Source organism: Choloepus didactylus, chromosome 7, assembly GCF_015220235.1.
Source record: "Choloepus didactylus isolate mChoDid1 chromosome 7, mChoDid1.pri, whole genome shotgun sequence".
Taxonomy (NCBI): domain Eukaryota; kingdom Metazoa; phylum Chordata; class Mammalia; order Pilosa; family Megalonychidae; genus Choloepus; species Choloepus didactylus.
Window position 1 is genome coordinate 84,433,800 of NC_051313.1, and position 13,416 is coordinate 84,447,215.

At 35.3% G+C, this 13,416-nt stretch overlaps 1 protein-coding gene across 1 annotated transcript in view; it reads left to right on the forward strand.

Moving 5' to 3' along the window:
* Window positions 1-13,416, forward strand: part of LMBRD1 (LMBR1 domain containing 1) — a 228,410-nt gene that overhangs the window by 87,207 nt on the left and 127,787 nt on the right. The window contains exon 6 of the mRNA XM_037842304.1: window positions 5,390-5,478. Coding sequence (XP_037698232.1) covers window positions 5,390-5,478 — 89 coding nt within the window. The remainder of the gene's footprint in view (window positions 1-5,389; window positions 5,479-13,416) is intronic.

Sequence of the window (13,416 nt, forward strand, 5' to 3'; positions counted from 1 at the left end):
GTTCTTGGTTGAGTCAGGTTTTTTTGAATAAAGGAGAATGAGATGAGAATCAATAATTATCTTTTGGATTTGCAAACATGGGAGCTCATTGGTGACTTGAAGCATTTTCTTTGGAGTAATGGGTGCACAGGCTAAATGGAAATGAGTTGAAGGGTGAATGGGAAGGGTGGAAATGGAAATAACCAGGGGTCTGCAAATTGTGGTTCATGGGCCAAATCCTGTCTGCTGCCTGTTTTTCTAAACAAAACTTGATTGAAACACAGCCACACATATTCTTTTATTTATTTGTTTGTTCATTTATTTATTTTTTATTTTTGTACACTATCAATGTTTTTTAATTTATAAAGGCTTGCTTTGCGACCCAACATGTGGGCTCTCCTGGAGAATGTTCCATGTGCACTTGAGAAAAATGTGTATCCTGCTGTTGTAGGGTGAAGTGTTCTATAAATGTCTAAGTCTAGTTCATTTATATATTATTCAGTATCTCTGTTTACTTATTGATCCTCTGTCTAGATCGTCTGTCCATTGATGATAGTGGTGTAATGAAATCTCCAAATATTGTAGAAGGGTCCACTTCTCCATTCAGTGTTGTCAGTGTGTCCCTCATGTAATATGGGGCAATCTGGCTAGGTGCATAAATATTTATGATTTTTGTGTCTTCTTGATGAATTGTCCCTTTTATTAATATATAGTGTCCTTCTTTGTCTCTTTTAATTGCTTTATATTTGAAGTGTAATTTGTCTCATAGTAGTATAGCTAGCCCTGCCATTTTCTGGTTGTTGTTTGCATAAAATATCTTTTTCCAACATTTACTTTCAACCTGTTTTTTTTTCCTTGTGGCTAAAATGAGTCTCTTATAGACAGGATATAGATGGTCTCTGTTTTTAATTCATTCTGCTAGTCTGTATATTTGTATTGTATTTGTAAGGGCAGAACTTTCTTCTGCCTTGTTGTCTTTTGGATAATATGTCATATTTCATTTTTTCCTCTCTTTCCTTTTACTCTTCTTGATAGTCTTCATTTCTACACTCTCCTCTCAGTGTTTCTCTGGCTTTTCCTTTCAGCCTGTAGCACTCCCTTTAGTATTTCTTGAAGGCAGGTCTCTTGTTCAAAAACTCTCTCAGTATCTGATGGTCTGAAAATGGTTTAAACTGTTTCTCATTTTTGAAGGACAGTTTTACCAGATATAGAATTATTGGTCACACTCATTCTTTTACATGTCATCTCTGGCAGTTTGAATAGGTACAACAGAGACTGTTGGCTTGTAAAGTCTAAGATAGTTACTATATGTATTTCATAGAAAAGGTTTGCTGTTGTCTGGTCTAGACAGTTCTTTTGACAAGTTAAGCCTTGAAGTGGGGCAGAGAAATAGGGCTCTTGTACCTCATCCCCCTCCAGCCAAGAGAGAGGTTGAGTTTGCTTTTTAAGATGGGAAAATTTCATTTGCTTATGAGAATAACCTGATAAGAAGCAAGGAATTGACAATGCTGGTGAAAGAAATGGTAACAGGTGAGAGGGATTCTCTAGGTAGAAGTGGAAGCACATTCCTCCATCGTCGTGTAAGGGGCAAAAATGAAAAGAAGTGCTGGTAGGTGTGTAGCTTTAATGGGCAAATGGAAGGTTTTGATTGGTCTTTATTTTCTCGTTAATATTTGAGGTGAGGTTGTAAGCTGAGAGCACTTATAGAGGGGAGGGTTTGTAGACTCCTGTATTTCATAGGCCTAAACTTTGTGAGTTAAAGGCTAGTAGTGTTTTGTTATCTGGGGAAGTTGTTCTTGTCATCATATGTAAAATATTTGAATGAGGTAAATTTTAGATTCAGTGATTGACTAAATTTCCTGAAATTTTCTTGAAGGTAACATACTTCCTAGTTTATTTTAAATGATGTATTTTAGTTGATAAAACAGTAGATAATTTTGTGGTAAATACATGATCTAGGTTTAATTCATGCAGCTAATATTTTTGGAGTGCTTATGTGTTGGGTGCTATACTAAGTCTTGGGGATATAGATGGAAGGTCGTGGTTGCTGTCCTCAAGGTTCAAACAGGAGAGGCAAGCAAATAACCTGAATGACAGTGTTTAAGTGCTCTAATAAGAGGCACACACCAGATGTTGAGGGTGGAGGAGCCTTGCAGAGTCAGGGAAGACCTAAGAGGAAGGAATATTTGAGTTGAGATTTGATAGAGTGAAAATTGGTCAGCAGACTAGATAAAGACCAGTAGTATGTATAGTAACTGGGAGATTGAGGTTGGTGTGAACTATTTGAAGAATGACGTATAAAAAGTATGATGTAAATTTAAAATTAAAAAAAAAAAGTATGATGGTGACATTTCAAGTGTTTGTGTGACCAAGTGACAGGACATGGTGTTAATCAGGTAGGTAGACTTATATACAGTATTTAAGGTATATAAGTATTATATACAATACTTAAGATATTAAATATACCTAATACTGTATATGATATTAGTAAGTTTTTGAGTTTTATCCCAGTGGGCAATTGAGAGACAACAAAGATGTGTTTATATTTGTGTGTACGAGTACTGGCATGTAAGTAAATATATATGAATTTGTTTTAAGAGTCATTGTACCACCATGTAGGGTTTGAACTAGAGTAGTTACAAAGACCAGTAGAGTGGAAGAAACAGGTAAGAAAACTATCTCAGAAGATAGATATGACTTGCTTGGTGACTGAGTATAGATAGGAGTGAAAGTCTTATTTTCAGTTCTGCTGAATTCATAATTTCAATTTGATATCTGTCTAAATTCATTAAGTTTTCCTTTGTTCTCTTCCTGAAGAGGTAATCTATAGTAAGCTAATTGAGCGAGTCAGATCAAGTGTAGAATATTTTTAATAAGCATTTTTTTTTTCAGTTTTACTGTTTTCAAGGGTGTGAGGGAAAATTATCGTCTTACAAAATTGCAGTTCTTATCTTGACCTGCTATCATCTCACTACACTCAAGTTCTTATCTTCATCTAGTAGTGTGTATCTTTGGAAGTTGAGGTTTACTCTGTATTCATTTTTGGAGAGCGGTACTGATGATAAAGAAAATATTTGTACCTTTCTACCAGACAAGGCCCATTATATATAACCCTTAACTTCTGGTTACTTTAGTATTACCATGCCTTATAATAGTATTTGCTGCCCTAGTACATATTTTATAATCTTAGTAATTGCTGCCTCTCCTCATCAAAACTGATGTATTACAGTTTTGATGTATTTCTGTATTATAGCCCCATCTGACTTCAATTGCCTGTGCATTTGTTAAGAGATATTCCTTTCTCTTTATAGAACTTTGTCTACAGGGTTGATATTTGCCTGGTTGTTTAAAGGTTAAAATCCTTTCACATGAGTAGGCTGTTCCTCTGCCTTCCTCAGTCTTCTTACTCTACCCTAGCCCCATTTGAAAGGTAATGCTTGGTTCAGTAGGAGTCCTCCAGAACTAAGTGGCTAGTGTTTTGCCATATTGATTGTTAAATGTTTTGAATATTATTGCTCAGGATATATAAACATATTTAATTACAAATGTTTTGCATCTGTCATGGATATTTCTCTCAGTTTATGCGAAAATATTTTAGGTCTCTCTCTTGGTTTATAAAACATTGATGGCAAGGTACCTGAGGAACCACTTTGGATTGTTATTTTTTTATTCTCTAGTTCCTACCTAAAATAATAGTAAGTGATGAAATATTAACTCTCTGATGGATATCTTTAAAGTAAATATGTTCCTAAAGTCATTCCAACAATTTAACCTTTTTTTGGTCATATGAAATTTCCTCTGGTGTTATTCTTTGTTAAATATTTGAACTTCTGAGTAGACCTGTTCAGGAGTTTTAACATGAGAGTATCATCAAGAGAGTTAATTCATTTTCTTCTAACCACTAGACAGAATCTTTCAATTACGTAAAACTGATATCTTGATACTTAATATTCTAAGCATGAATGCTATTTATAGATACTTATAATCCATATTTCTATTTTAATAAAACTATAGATGATATTTTGTATAATATACAAGTTTTTATTTTCCGATACTCAGAGTTAGTTATTCTCAACTGACAAGTTCAAAATAATACTTTTGGGGATATTCAGAAAATACACTGTCCAGTACTTTTTTTCTTGCTCACTTTAAACTTCTGTTCAAATGCTAAATAAATTACTGTCATTATATAAGTATAATATACAAGAGTAATTTTTTTATTCTACCTCTCTGCTTTTATTTGTTTTATTTCACAGCTGAGGCAACAGATAATTAACTTTTTACTTTTATTGCTCAGTGCCTGTGAGTAATCATTTTTCTTTCTAAAAGTGGTAAGAAATAAGTTTTCAAGATTAAGAAGAGTGTAGTAAACTGAAGTCAATGCGCAAATAGTTAGAAATTCAGATAACTTCCTGACATGCTTTGACTGTTCATTGTCTTATAAGAATATCAGCAGTATCAAAAAGTAAGACTTAATTTTACAGTAATCACTTTGCTTTACTTGAATACATTATCAAACATTAGACCTAGTGTAGAAATTTAATATATTGTTAAACTCTTTCAGTGTTTTTCTCTTTACAAAAGAAGATAAATCTTGCTGCTATACAATTTACAATTTTAATTTGCAATTAAAATTAGATTGGAAAGAAAGTGGTATTAGAGTCACTTTTTTGTATGCCTGTTTGATTCTCAACATATACAATCTAAGGAATACCTCTAGCCCTTTACCTTAATCTTTCATTTGTCTTCTTGTTTATTGATCTGGTCTAGGTAATAAAGTGACTTTCTAAACTCCTAGAGCAAGTCCTGGGAAGTTAGCTATCTTCTATTATTTCTAGAGTTCCCTTTCAGCTGTGGATTGAAAAACAAGTAGTAACTATTATGCTATTGTGTACACTCTTGAAAGATAAAGAAAAATACTAAGAGAAAAGTAGAAGTCACTTCTAATCCTACAAAGAGGTATCTAAAAAATTATTCTAATATATTTCCTTTCTATTTTTTATGCATATAAATGTATTGAAACAATTGTATATATTTATATTCTGTCCCCCTGATTGAACACAGAGATCCTGAACCTTTTTTGTGTGTGTGCCATGGACCATTTTGACAAGTGTAAGACTGGCCATTTCTCAAAATATTTTTAAATGCAAAAAATAAAATACATTGGATTTCAAAGGAAACCAATTATATTGACTGCAGTAATACACTAAAACAAATTGATGATACAGGAAATACCTAAATGAGAAACTTAGATTTCTCTGTAGATGATGCAGATTTGATTTATTAATTCTTTTTGGGAAAAGTTGGTCTTTGTTCTAAAAATCTATTAAATATTGAGTTTCAGACCATTTCCTTTTATTCAGCCTTTTATCTTTAGAACCATTAAAAAGAGTTATTTTTCCCTTTATAGTGCTTTCGTTCCATTGAATGTTCCCAATAACAAAAATTCTACAGAGTGGGAAAAAGTGAAGCTCTTATTTGAAGAACTTGGAAGTAGTCGTAAGTATTTTTTGGAGGAAAAAAAAAAAAGGTCATAATCCGTATTTCATGATTCTTAGCAGTAACCTATTTTAATTTTAAGAATTTAACCCAACAAGTCTTCTAACTTGGGGTTAGAAGTTTGCTGCACGAATTAGGAACTTTGTGTTTTTAAGGCTCACTTCTAGCCTTGTTATTATGTAATCTCTTGACTTTTTGGTAAAGTTACAAGTTGAAAAGAAAATGTAATCTTTTCCTCAGTGTTTTGTAATTAAATGAAGATGTTATTTCTATCTAGTCTTTAATTCACTTAGGATATTATGTTAAAGAAATATACTGGATTATTTTTAATTTTTAAATGATGAAAGAACGCTATTGGTATTTGAGATTAAGTAAATTTTTATGTGGAATATAAATTGCAGAGGTTGCATGTGAATTAAATATTAGTTTATTATAAATTTACCTTACCAAAACATTTTGGGATTGAATTTTTACTCAGGAGTTTTCCTTAACTTGATCATGTGATGTATGTTTTTAGAGGGAAAAAAAAGGCAGGTTCAGAGAGTTAGGTTAAGAAAACTGCTTAATCATTGAAAAAATAGTTTTGGCATTAGAAACTGGTATCAAATAAGAATATGTACCATATTACTCAAATTCCATGTGCAGTTGAGCATAGTAGATTTATTTTCAAAGAAACCTAGATTATTTTGTAAACATTATGTCAAAAAGTTAAATTGCGTTTGTCTGTTTATTCTTTCTAATTAATAAGTACCATGCATTCTTTGATCATCATTTCTGTTTACCCAAATGCAACGTTAAATGATGATTAAATTAAAGTCTTTGCTGTACAGTTTCTCAATTTTCTTGCTTTAAATTTCAGTCCATTTACCAGGAAGAATGAGGATAACAGGCCTGACAGGACTAAATTGATAGGGTTGCCATATTTAGAAAAACAAAACAAAACAAAAAAACAGGATGTCCAGTTAAACTTGAATTTCAGATCAATAATGAATAATTTTTTAGTGTGAGTATATGCTAAACATTGTGTGGAACATACTTGTGTTCAAAATTGTTATTTGTCTAAAATTCAAATTTAACTGGGCATTTTGTATATTACCTGACAATCCTACAAATGCAAAATAAAAAGGGGAGGGGGTTGGAACCTCCTGCCAATGGTGGCTAACACAGAGGCTAAAAATAAAACACCAATAATGAACAAAAGAGTCACTGCATTGGTTACTTATACAGACAACATCATAATGTGAAAATACAATTACTACTCCAGATTGCTAGGAAATATGTTCTAGGTTTTGTCAAAGCTGGTTTTGTAAATGTTCTTTGAGAAATCTTCCTGATCAAAGTACCTTTATAATTTGTAGCCTTTATTAGAACAATTTGATTAAAGGTATCAGAGACAAATATTACTACCACACAGATAAGATGAGCTTAAAACAATGGGAGCAGAAGCAGGTATTATATGTACACACGAGTTTAAGTATTTTGTGTAATGAAGACAATGGTTATATATAATCAAGGTCATCTTCTAGGTCCAGGATATTAATCTCAAATATTTCTGTTCCTTTTTAATTTTTACTGTTGTTAGAGATGTGTTTTCTATATTCTCATCTTGATTCCTGGGGAGGGAGTCATGGGTGTGTGAGGGAAACCCCACCACCAGGGTTTAATTTAACTGCATTTGTCTGTAGCTACTCTGAATCAACAAAGGTCTTTCAGGGCTCCCTGCAAAAATGGGTAGAAAAAAATGGATAAAAATAAAATAATCTGAATTAAAAAGTACGTGAGAAATCTGTTCAAAAAGGTGGGTGTAAGATGGGTGTGGAGATGTGAAAGAGTACAGTAAAAAAGAAAATGTGGAAGAATGAAGAGTCAAAAAGGCAATCCTTTCTACAGTACAAATGTATTTCAAAGGAGGCAGAACTCTCTGGCAAATGTATAAAATTGGTCATATCATGACCATATTTGGTCTTGCAGACTATATGAAGTCTTTGGCTTTCTACTGGCTTTCATTTAGTATCAGTTTTTATTTTAAAATGATTAAAAAACAGGTTGTGCATCATTCAGATTTTACATGATTTCACTTTATGAGTTGTTACTGTATCCCCGCGTATGCTACTTGATGGGTTTTGAAATCTTTTTAGCTTTACTCCAAACCAGAAGATCTGTAGTTAAGGAATTTCAGATATGGAGAAATTGGGACAGATTTTTTTTCTGTCAGCTCCATAGTATATAAGGGAGCATTATTTATGAAATGTATCTTTATAAAAATAAACTGAATAGGCATGAATTACACGGAGACATGTCCAACTCACATCTAAAAATGGAATTACAAGTTTTTTATTTATTAGAATAGATCTTAAGTATACAGTTTGAGTTTTGACACATGTATACATTCAGTGTAACCCATACTATAGTCAAAGTATGGAGCATATCTAGCATTCCTTATTGTGCTTTTCCAGTCAACACCCTCGCCCGTGAGAGACAACCACTGTTAGGATTTCTGCTTTTTTTTTTTTTTTTTTGAATATTACAAATGGAATCATATATTATGATTCTTTGTGTGTCTGGCTTCTTTCACTGAACAGTATTTTTAAATTTTACTTGTTAGGTGGTTTCTTTTTATCTTAGCACAGTAATGCATTTTATGAATATAAACAATTTGTTTTATCATAGGATTTATCTATTATATTATAAAAATATATTCACTCAGATCATAGGCTCTACCAGCTTAAAAGAACTTATATTCAGGGTCTTTGATACACATTTATCCATCCTTTACCCAAATAGGAATAATTTCAGTGATCTGTTTTGAAGTTTTTGGTCCAATGGCAAAGCTGTGCCTTAACTTAATGTCTAAACAGATGATCTTTTTTACTATTAGTAATATTAACTTTTTTGATTGGCCAAATATACTGTATTTTATCACTTCTAAGATGCATAGTTTTTCTCCTTGTTATGTCTCTGATGTTGGGATGTGTTCTATAAGTGATAGTGCCTTTAAATTGCTGTTAGCCAGGTGGCAGACCTGTCCTAGTTGTATGAACACCTTTTGTTGATACTTGTGGTAAGATCAAGAAGGTAGCAACATAAGAGTGGGGTTTTGATTTGATAAAAGATAGTATAACAGTTTTTGAAAAATTAAGGTTTAAAAATGTCCCTCACGTAGGCGGGGCAAGATGGCAGACTGGTGAGCTGTAAGTTTTAGTTACTCCTCCAGGAAAGTAGGTAAAAAGCCAGGAACTGCGTGGACTGGACACCACAGAGCAATCTGTCTTTGGGCATACTTCATACAACACTCATGAAAATGTCGAACTGCTGAGATCAGCGAAATCTGTAAGTTTTTGCGGCCAGGGGACCCGCGCCCCTCCCTGCCAGGCTCAGTCCCGTGGGAGGAGGGGCTGTCAGCTCCGGGAAGGAGAAGGGAGAACTGCAGTGGTAGCCCTTCTCGGAAACTCATTCTACTGATTCAAACTCCAACCATAGATAGACTGAGACCAGACACCAGAGAATCTGAGAGCTGCCAGCCCAGCAGAGAGGAGACAAGCATAGAAAAAAAAAAAATAACACGAAAAACTCCAAAATAAAAGCAGAGGATTTTTGGAGTTCTGGTGAACACAGAAAGGGGAAGGGCGGAGCTCAGGCCTTGAGGCACATATGCAAATCCCGAAGAAAAGCTGATCTCTCTGCCCTGTGGACCTTTCCTTAATGGCCCTGGTTGCTTTGTCTATTAGCATTTCAATAACCCATTAGATCTCTGAGGAGGGCCTTTTTTTTTTTTTTTTTTTAATCCTTTTTTCTTTTTCTAAAACAATTACTCTAAGAAGCCCAATACAGAAAGCTTCAAAGAATTGCAATTTGGGCACATCAAGTCAAGAGCAGAACTAAGAGAGCTCTGAGACAAAAGGCAATAATCCAGTGGCTGAGAAAATTCACTAAACACCACAACTTCCCAAGAAAAGGGGGGTGTCCGCTCACAGCCACCATCCTGGTGGACAGGAAACACTCCTGCCCATCGCCAGCCCCATAGCCCAGAACTGCCCCAGACAACCCAGTGTGACGGAAGTGCTTCAAATAACAGGCACACACCACAAAACTGGGCGTGGACATTAGCCTTCCCTGCAACCTCAGCTGATTGTCCCAGAGCTGGGAAGGTAGAGCAGTGTGAATTAACAAAGCCCCATTCAGCCATCATTTGAGCAGACTGGGAGCCTCCCTACACAGCCCAGCAGCCCAGAACTGCCCTGGGGGGACGGCACTCACCTGTGACATAGCACAGTCATCCCTCAACAGAGGACCCGGGGTGCACGGCCTGGAAGAGGAGCCCACTTGCAAGTCTCAGGAGCCATACGCCAATACCAAAGACTTGTGGGTCAGTGGCAGAGACAAACTGTGGCAGGACTGAACTGAAGGATTAGACTATTGCAGCAGCTTTAAAACTCTAGGATCATCAGGGAGATTTGATTGTTAGGGCCACCCCCCTCCCCGACTGCCCAGAAACACGCCCCACATACAGGGCAGGCAACACCAACTACGCACGCAAGCTTGGTACACCAATTGGGCCCCACAAGACTCACTCCTCCACTCACCAAAAAAAAGGCTAAGCAGGGGAGAACTGGCTTGTGGAGAACAGGTGGCTCGTGGACGCCACCTGCTGGTTAGTTAGAGAAAGTGTACTCCACGAAGCTGTAGATCTGATAAATTAGAGATAAGGACTTCAATAGGTCTACAAACCCTAAAAGAACCCTATCAAGTTCAGCAAATGCCACGAGGCCAAAAACAACAGAAAATTATAAAGCATATGAAAAAACCAGACGATATGGATAACCCAAGCCCAAGCACCCAAATCAAAAGACCAGAAGAGACACAGCACCTAGAGCAGCTAACTCAAAGAACTAAAGATGAACAATGAGACCATAGTACGGGATATGAAGGAAATCAAGAAGACTCTAGAAGAGCATAAAGAAGACATTGCAAGACTAAATAAAAAAATGGATGATCTTATGGAAATTAAAGAAACTGTTGACCAAATTAAAAAGATTCTGGACACTCATAGTACAAGACTAGAGGAAGTTGAACAACGAATCAGTGACCTGGAAGATGACAGAATGGAAAATGAAAGCATAAAAGAAAGAATGGGGAAAAAAATTGAAAAAATCGAAATGGACCTCAGGGATATGATAGATAATATGAAACGTCCAAATATAAGACTCATTGGTGTCCCAGAAGGGGAAGAAAAGGGTAAAGGTCTAGGAAGAGTATTCAAAGAAATTGTTGGGGAAAACTTCCCAAATCTTCTAAACAACATAAATACACAAATCATAAATGCTCAGCAAACTCCAAATAGAATAAATCCAAATAAACCCATTCCGAGACATATACTGATCACACTGTCAAACACAGAAGAGAAGGAGCAAGTTCTGAAAGCAGCAAGAGAAAAGCAATTCACCACATACAAAGGAAACAGCATAAGACTAAGTAGTGACTACTCAGCAGCCACCATGGAGGCGAGAAGGCAGTGGCACGATATATTTAGAATTCTGAGTGAGAAAAATTTCCAGCCAAGAATACTTTATCCAGCAAAGCTCTCCTTCAAATTTGAGGGAGAGCTTAAATTTTTCACAGACAAACAAATGCTGAGAGAATTTGCTAACAAGAGACCTGCCGTACTGGAGATACTCAAGGGAGCCCTACAGACAGAGAAACAAAGACAGGACAGAGAGACTTGGAGAAAGGTTCAGTACTAAAGAGATTCGGTATGGGTACAATAAAGGATATTAATAGAGAGAGGGAAAAATATGGCAAACATAAACCAAAGGATAAGATGGCCGATTCAAGAAATGCCTTCACGGTTTTAACGTTGAATGTAAATGGATTAAACTCCCCAATTAAAAGATATAGATTCGCAGAATGGATCAAAAAAAATGAACCATCAATATGTTGCATACAAGAGACTCATCTTAGACACAGGGACACAAAGAAACTGAAAGTGAAAGGATGGAAAAAAATATTTCATGCAAGCCACAGCCAAAAGAAAGCAGGTGTAGCAATATTAATCTCAGATAAAATAGACTTCAAATGCAGGGATGTTTTGAGAGACAAAGAAGGCCACTACATACTAATAAAAGGGGCAATTCAGCAAGAAGAAATAACAATCGTAAATGTCTATGCACCCAATCAAGGTGCCACAAAATACATGAGAGAAACACTGGAAAAACTAAAGGAAGCAATTGATGTTTCCACAATAATTGTGGGAGACTTCAACACATCACTCTCTCCTATAGATAGATCAACCAGACAGAAGACCAATAAGGAAATTGAAAACCTAAACAATCTGATAAATGAATTAGATTTAACAGACATATACAGGACATTACATCCCAAATCACCAGGATACACATACTTTTCTAGTGCTCACGGAACTTTCTCCAGAATAGATCATATGCTGGGACATAAAACAAGCCTCAATAAATTTAAAAAGATTGAAATTATTCAAAGCACATTCTCTGACCACAATGGAATACAATTAGAAGTCAATAACCATCAGAGACTTAGAAAATTCACAAATACCTGGAGGTTAAACAACACACTCCTAAACAATCAGTGGGTTAAAGAAGAAATAGCAAGAGAAATTGCTAAATATATAGAGACGAATGAAAATGAGAACACAACATACCAAAACCTATGGGATGCAGCAAAAGCAGTGCTAAGAGGGAAATTTATAGCACTAAACGCATATATTAAAAAGGAAGAAAGAGCCAAAATCAAAGAACTAATGGATCAACTGAAGAAGCTAGAAATTGAACAGCAAACCAATCCTAAACCAAGTAGAAGAAAAGAAATAACAAGGATTAAAGCAGAAATAAATGACATAGAGAACAAAAAAACAATAGAGAGGATAAATATCACCAAAAGTTGGTTCTTTGAGAAGATCAACAAGACTGACAAGCCCCTAGCTAGACTGACAAAATAAAAAAGAGAGAAGACCCATATAAACAAAATAATGAATGAAAAAGGTGACATAACTGCAGATCCTGAAGAAATTAAAAAAATTATAAGAGGATATTATGAACAACTGTATGGCAACAAACTGGATAATGTAGAGGAAATGGACAATTTCCTGGAAACATATGAACAACCTAGACTGACCAGAGAAGAAATAGAAGACCTCAACCAACCCATCACAAGCAAAGAGATCCAATCAGTCATCAAAAATCTTCCCACAAATAAATGCCCAGGGCCAGATGGCTTCACAGGGGAATTCTACCAAACTTTCCAGAAAGAACTGACACCAATCTTACTCAAACTCTTTCAAAACATTCAAAAAAATGGAACACTACCTAACTCATTTTATGAAGCTAACATCAATCTAATACCAAAACCAGGCAAAGATGCTACAAAAAAGGAAAACTACTGGCCAATCTCCCTAATGAATATAGTTGCAAAAATCCTCAACAAAATACTTGCAAATCGAATCCAAAGACACATTAAAAAAATCATACACCATGACCAAGTGGGGTTCATTCCAGGCATGCAAGGATGGTTCAACATAAGAAAAACAATCAATATATTACAACACATTAACAAGTCAAAAGGGAAAAATCAATTGATCATCTCAATAGATGCTGAAAAAGCATTTGACAAAATCCAACATCCCTTTTTGATAAAAACACTTCAAAAGGTAGGAATTGAAGGAAACTTCCTCAACATGATAAAGAGCATATATGAAAAACCCGCAGCCAGCATAGTACTCAATGGTGAGAGACTGAAAGCCTTCCCTCTAAGATCAGGAACAAGACAAGGATGCCCGCTGTCACCACTGTTATTCAACATTGTGCTGGAAGTGCTAGCCAGGGCAATCCGGCAAGACAAAGAAATAAAAGGCATCCGAATTGGAAAAGAAGAAGTAAAACTGTCATTGTTTGCAGATGATATGATCTTATA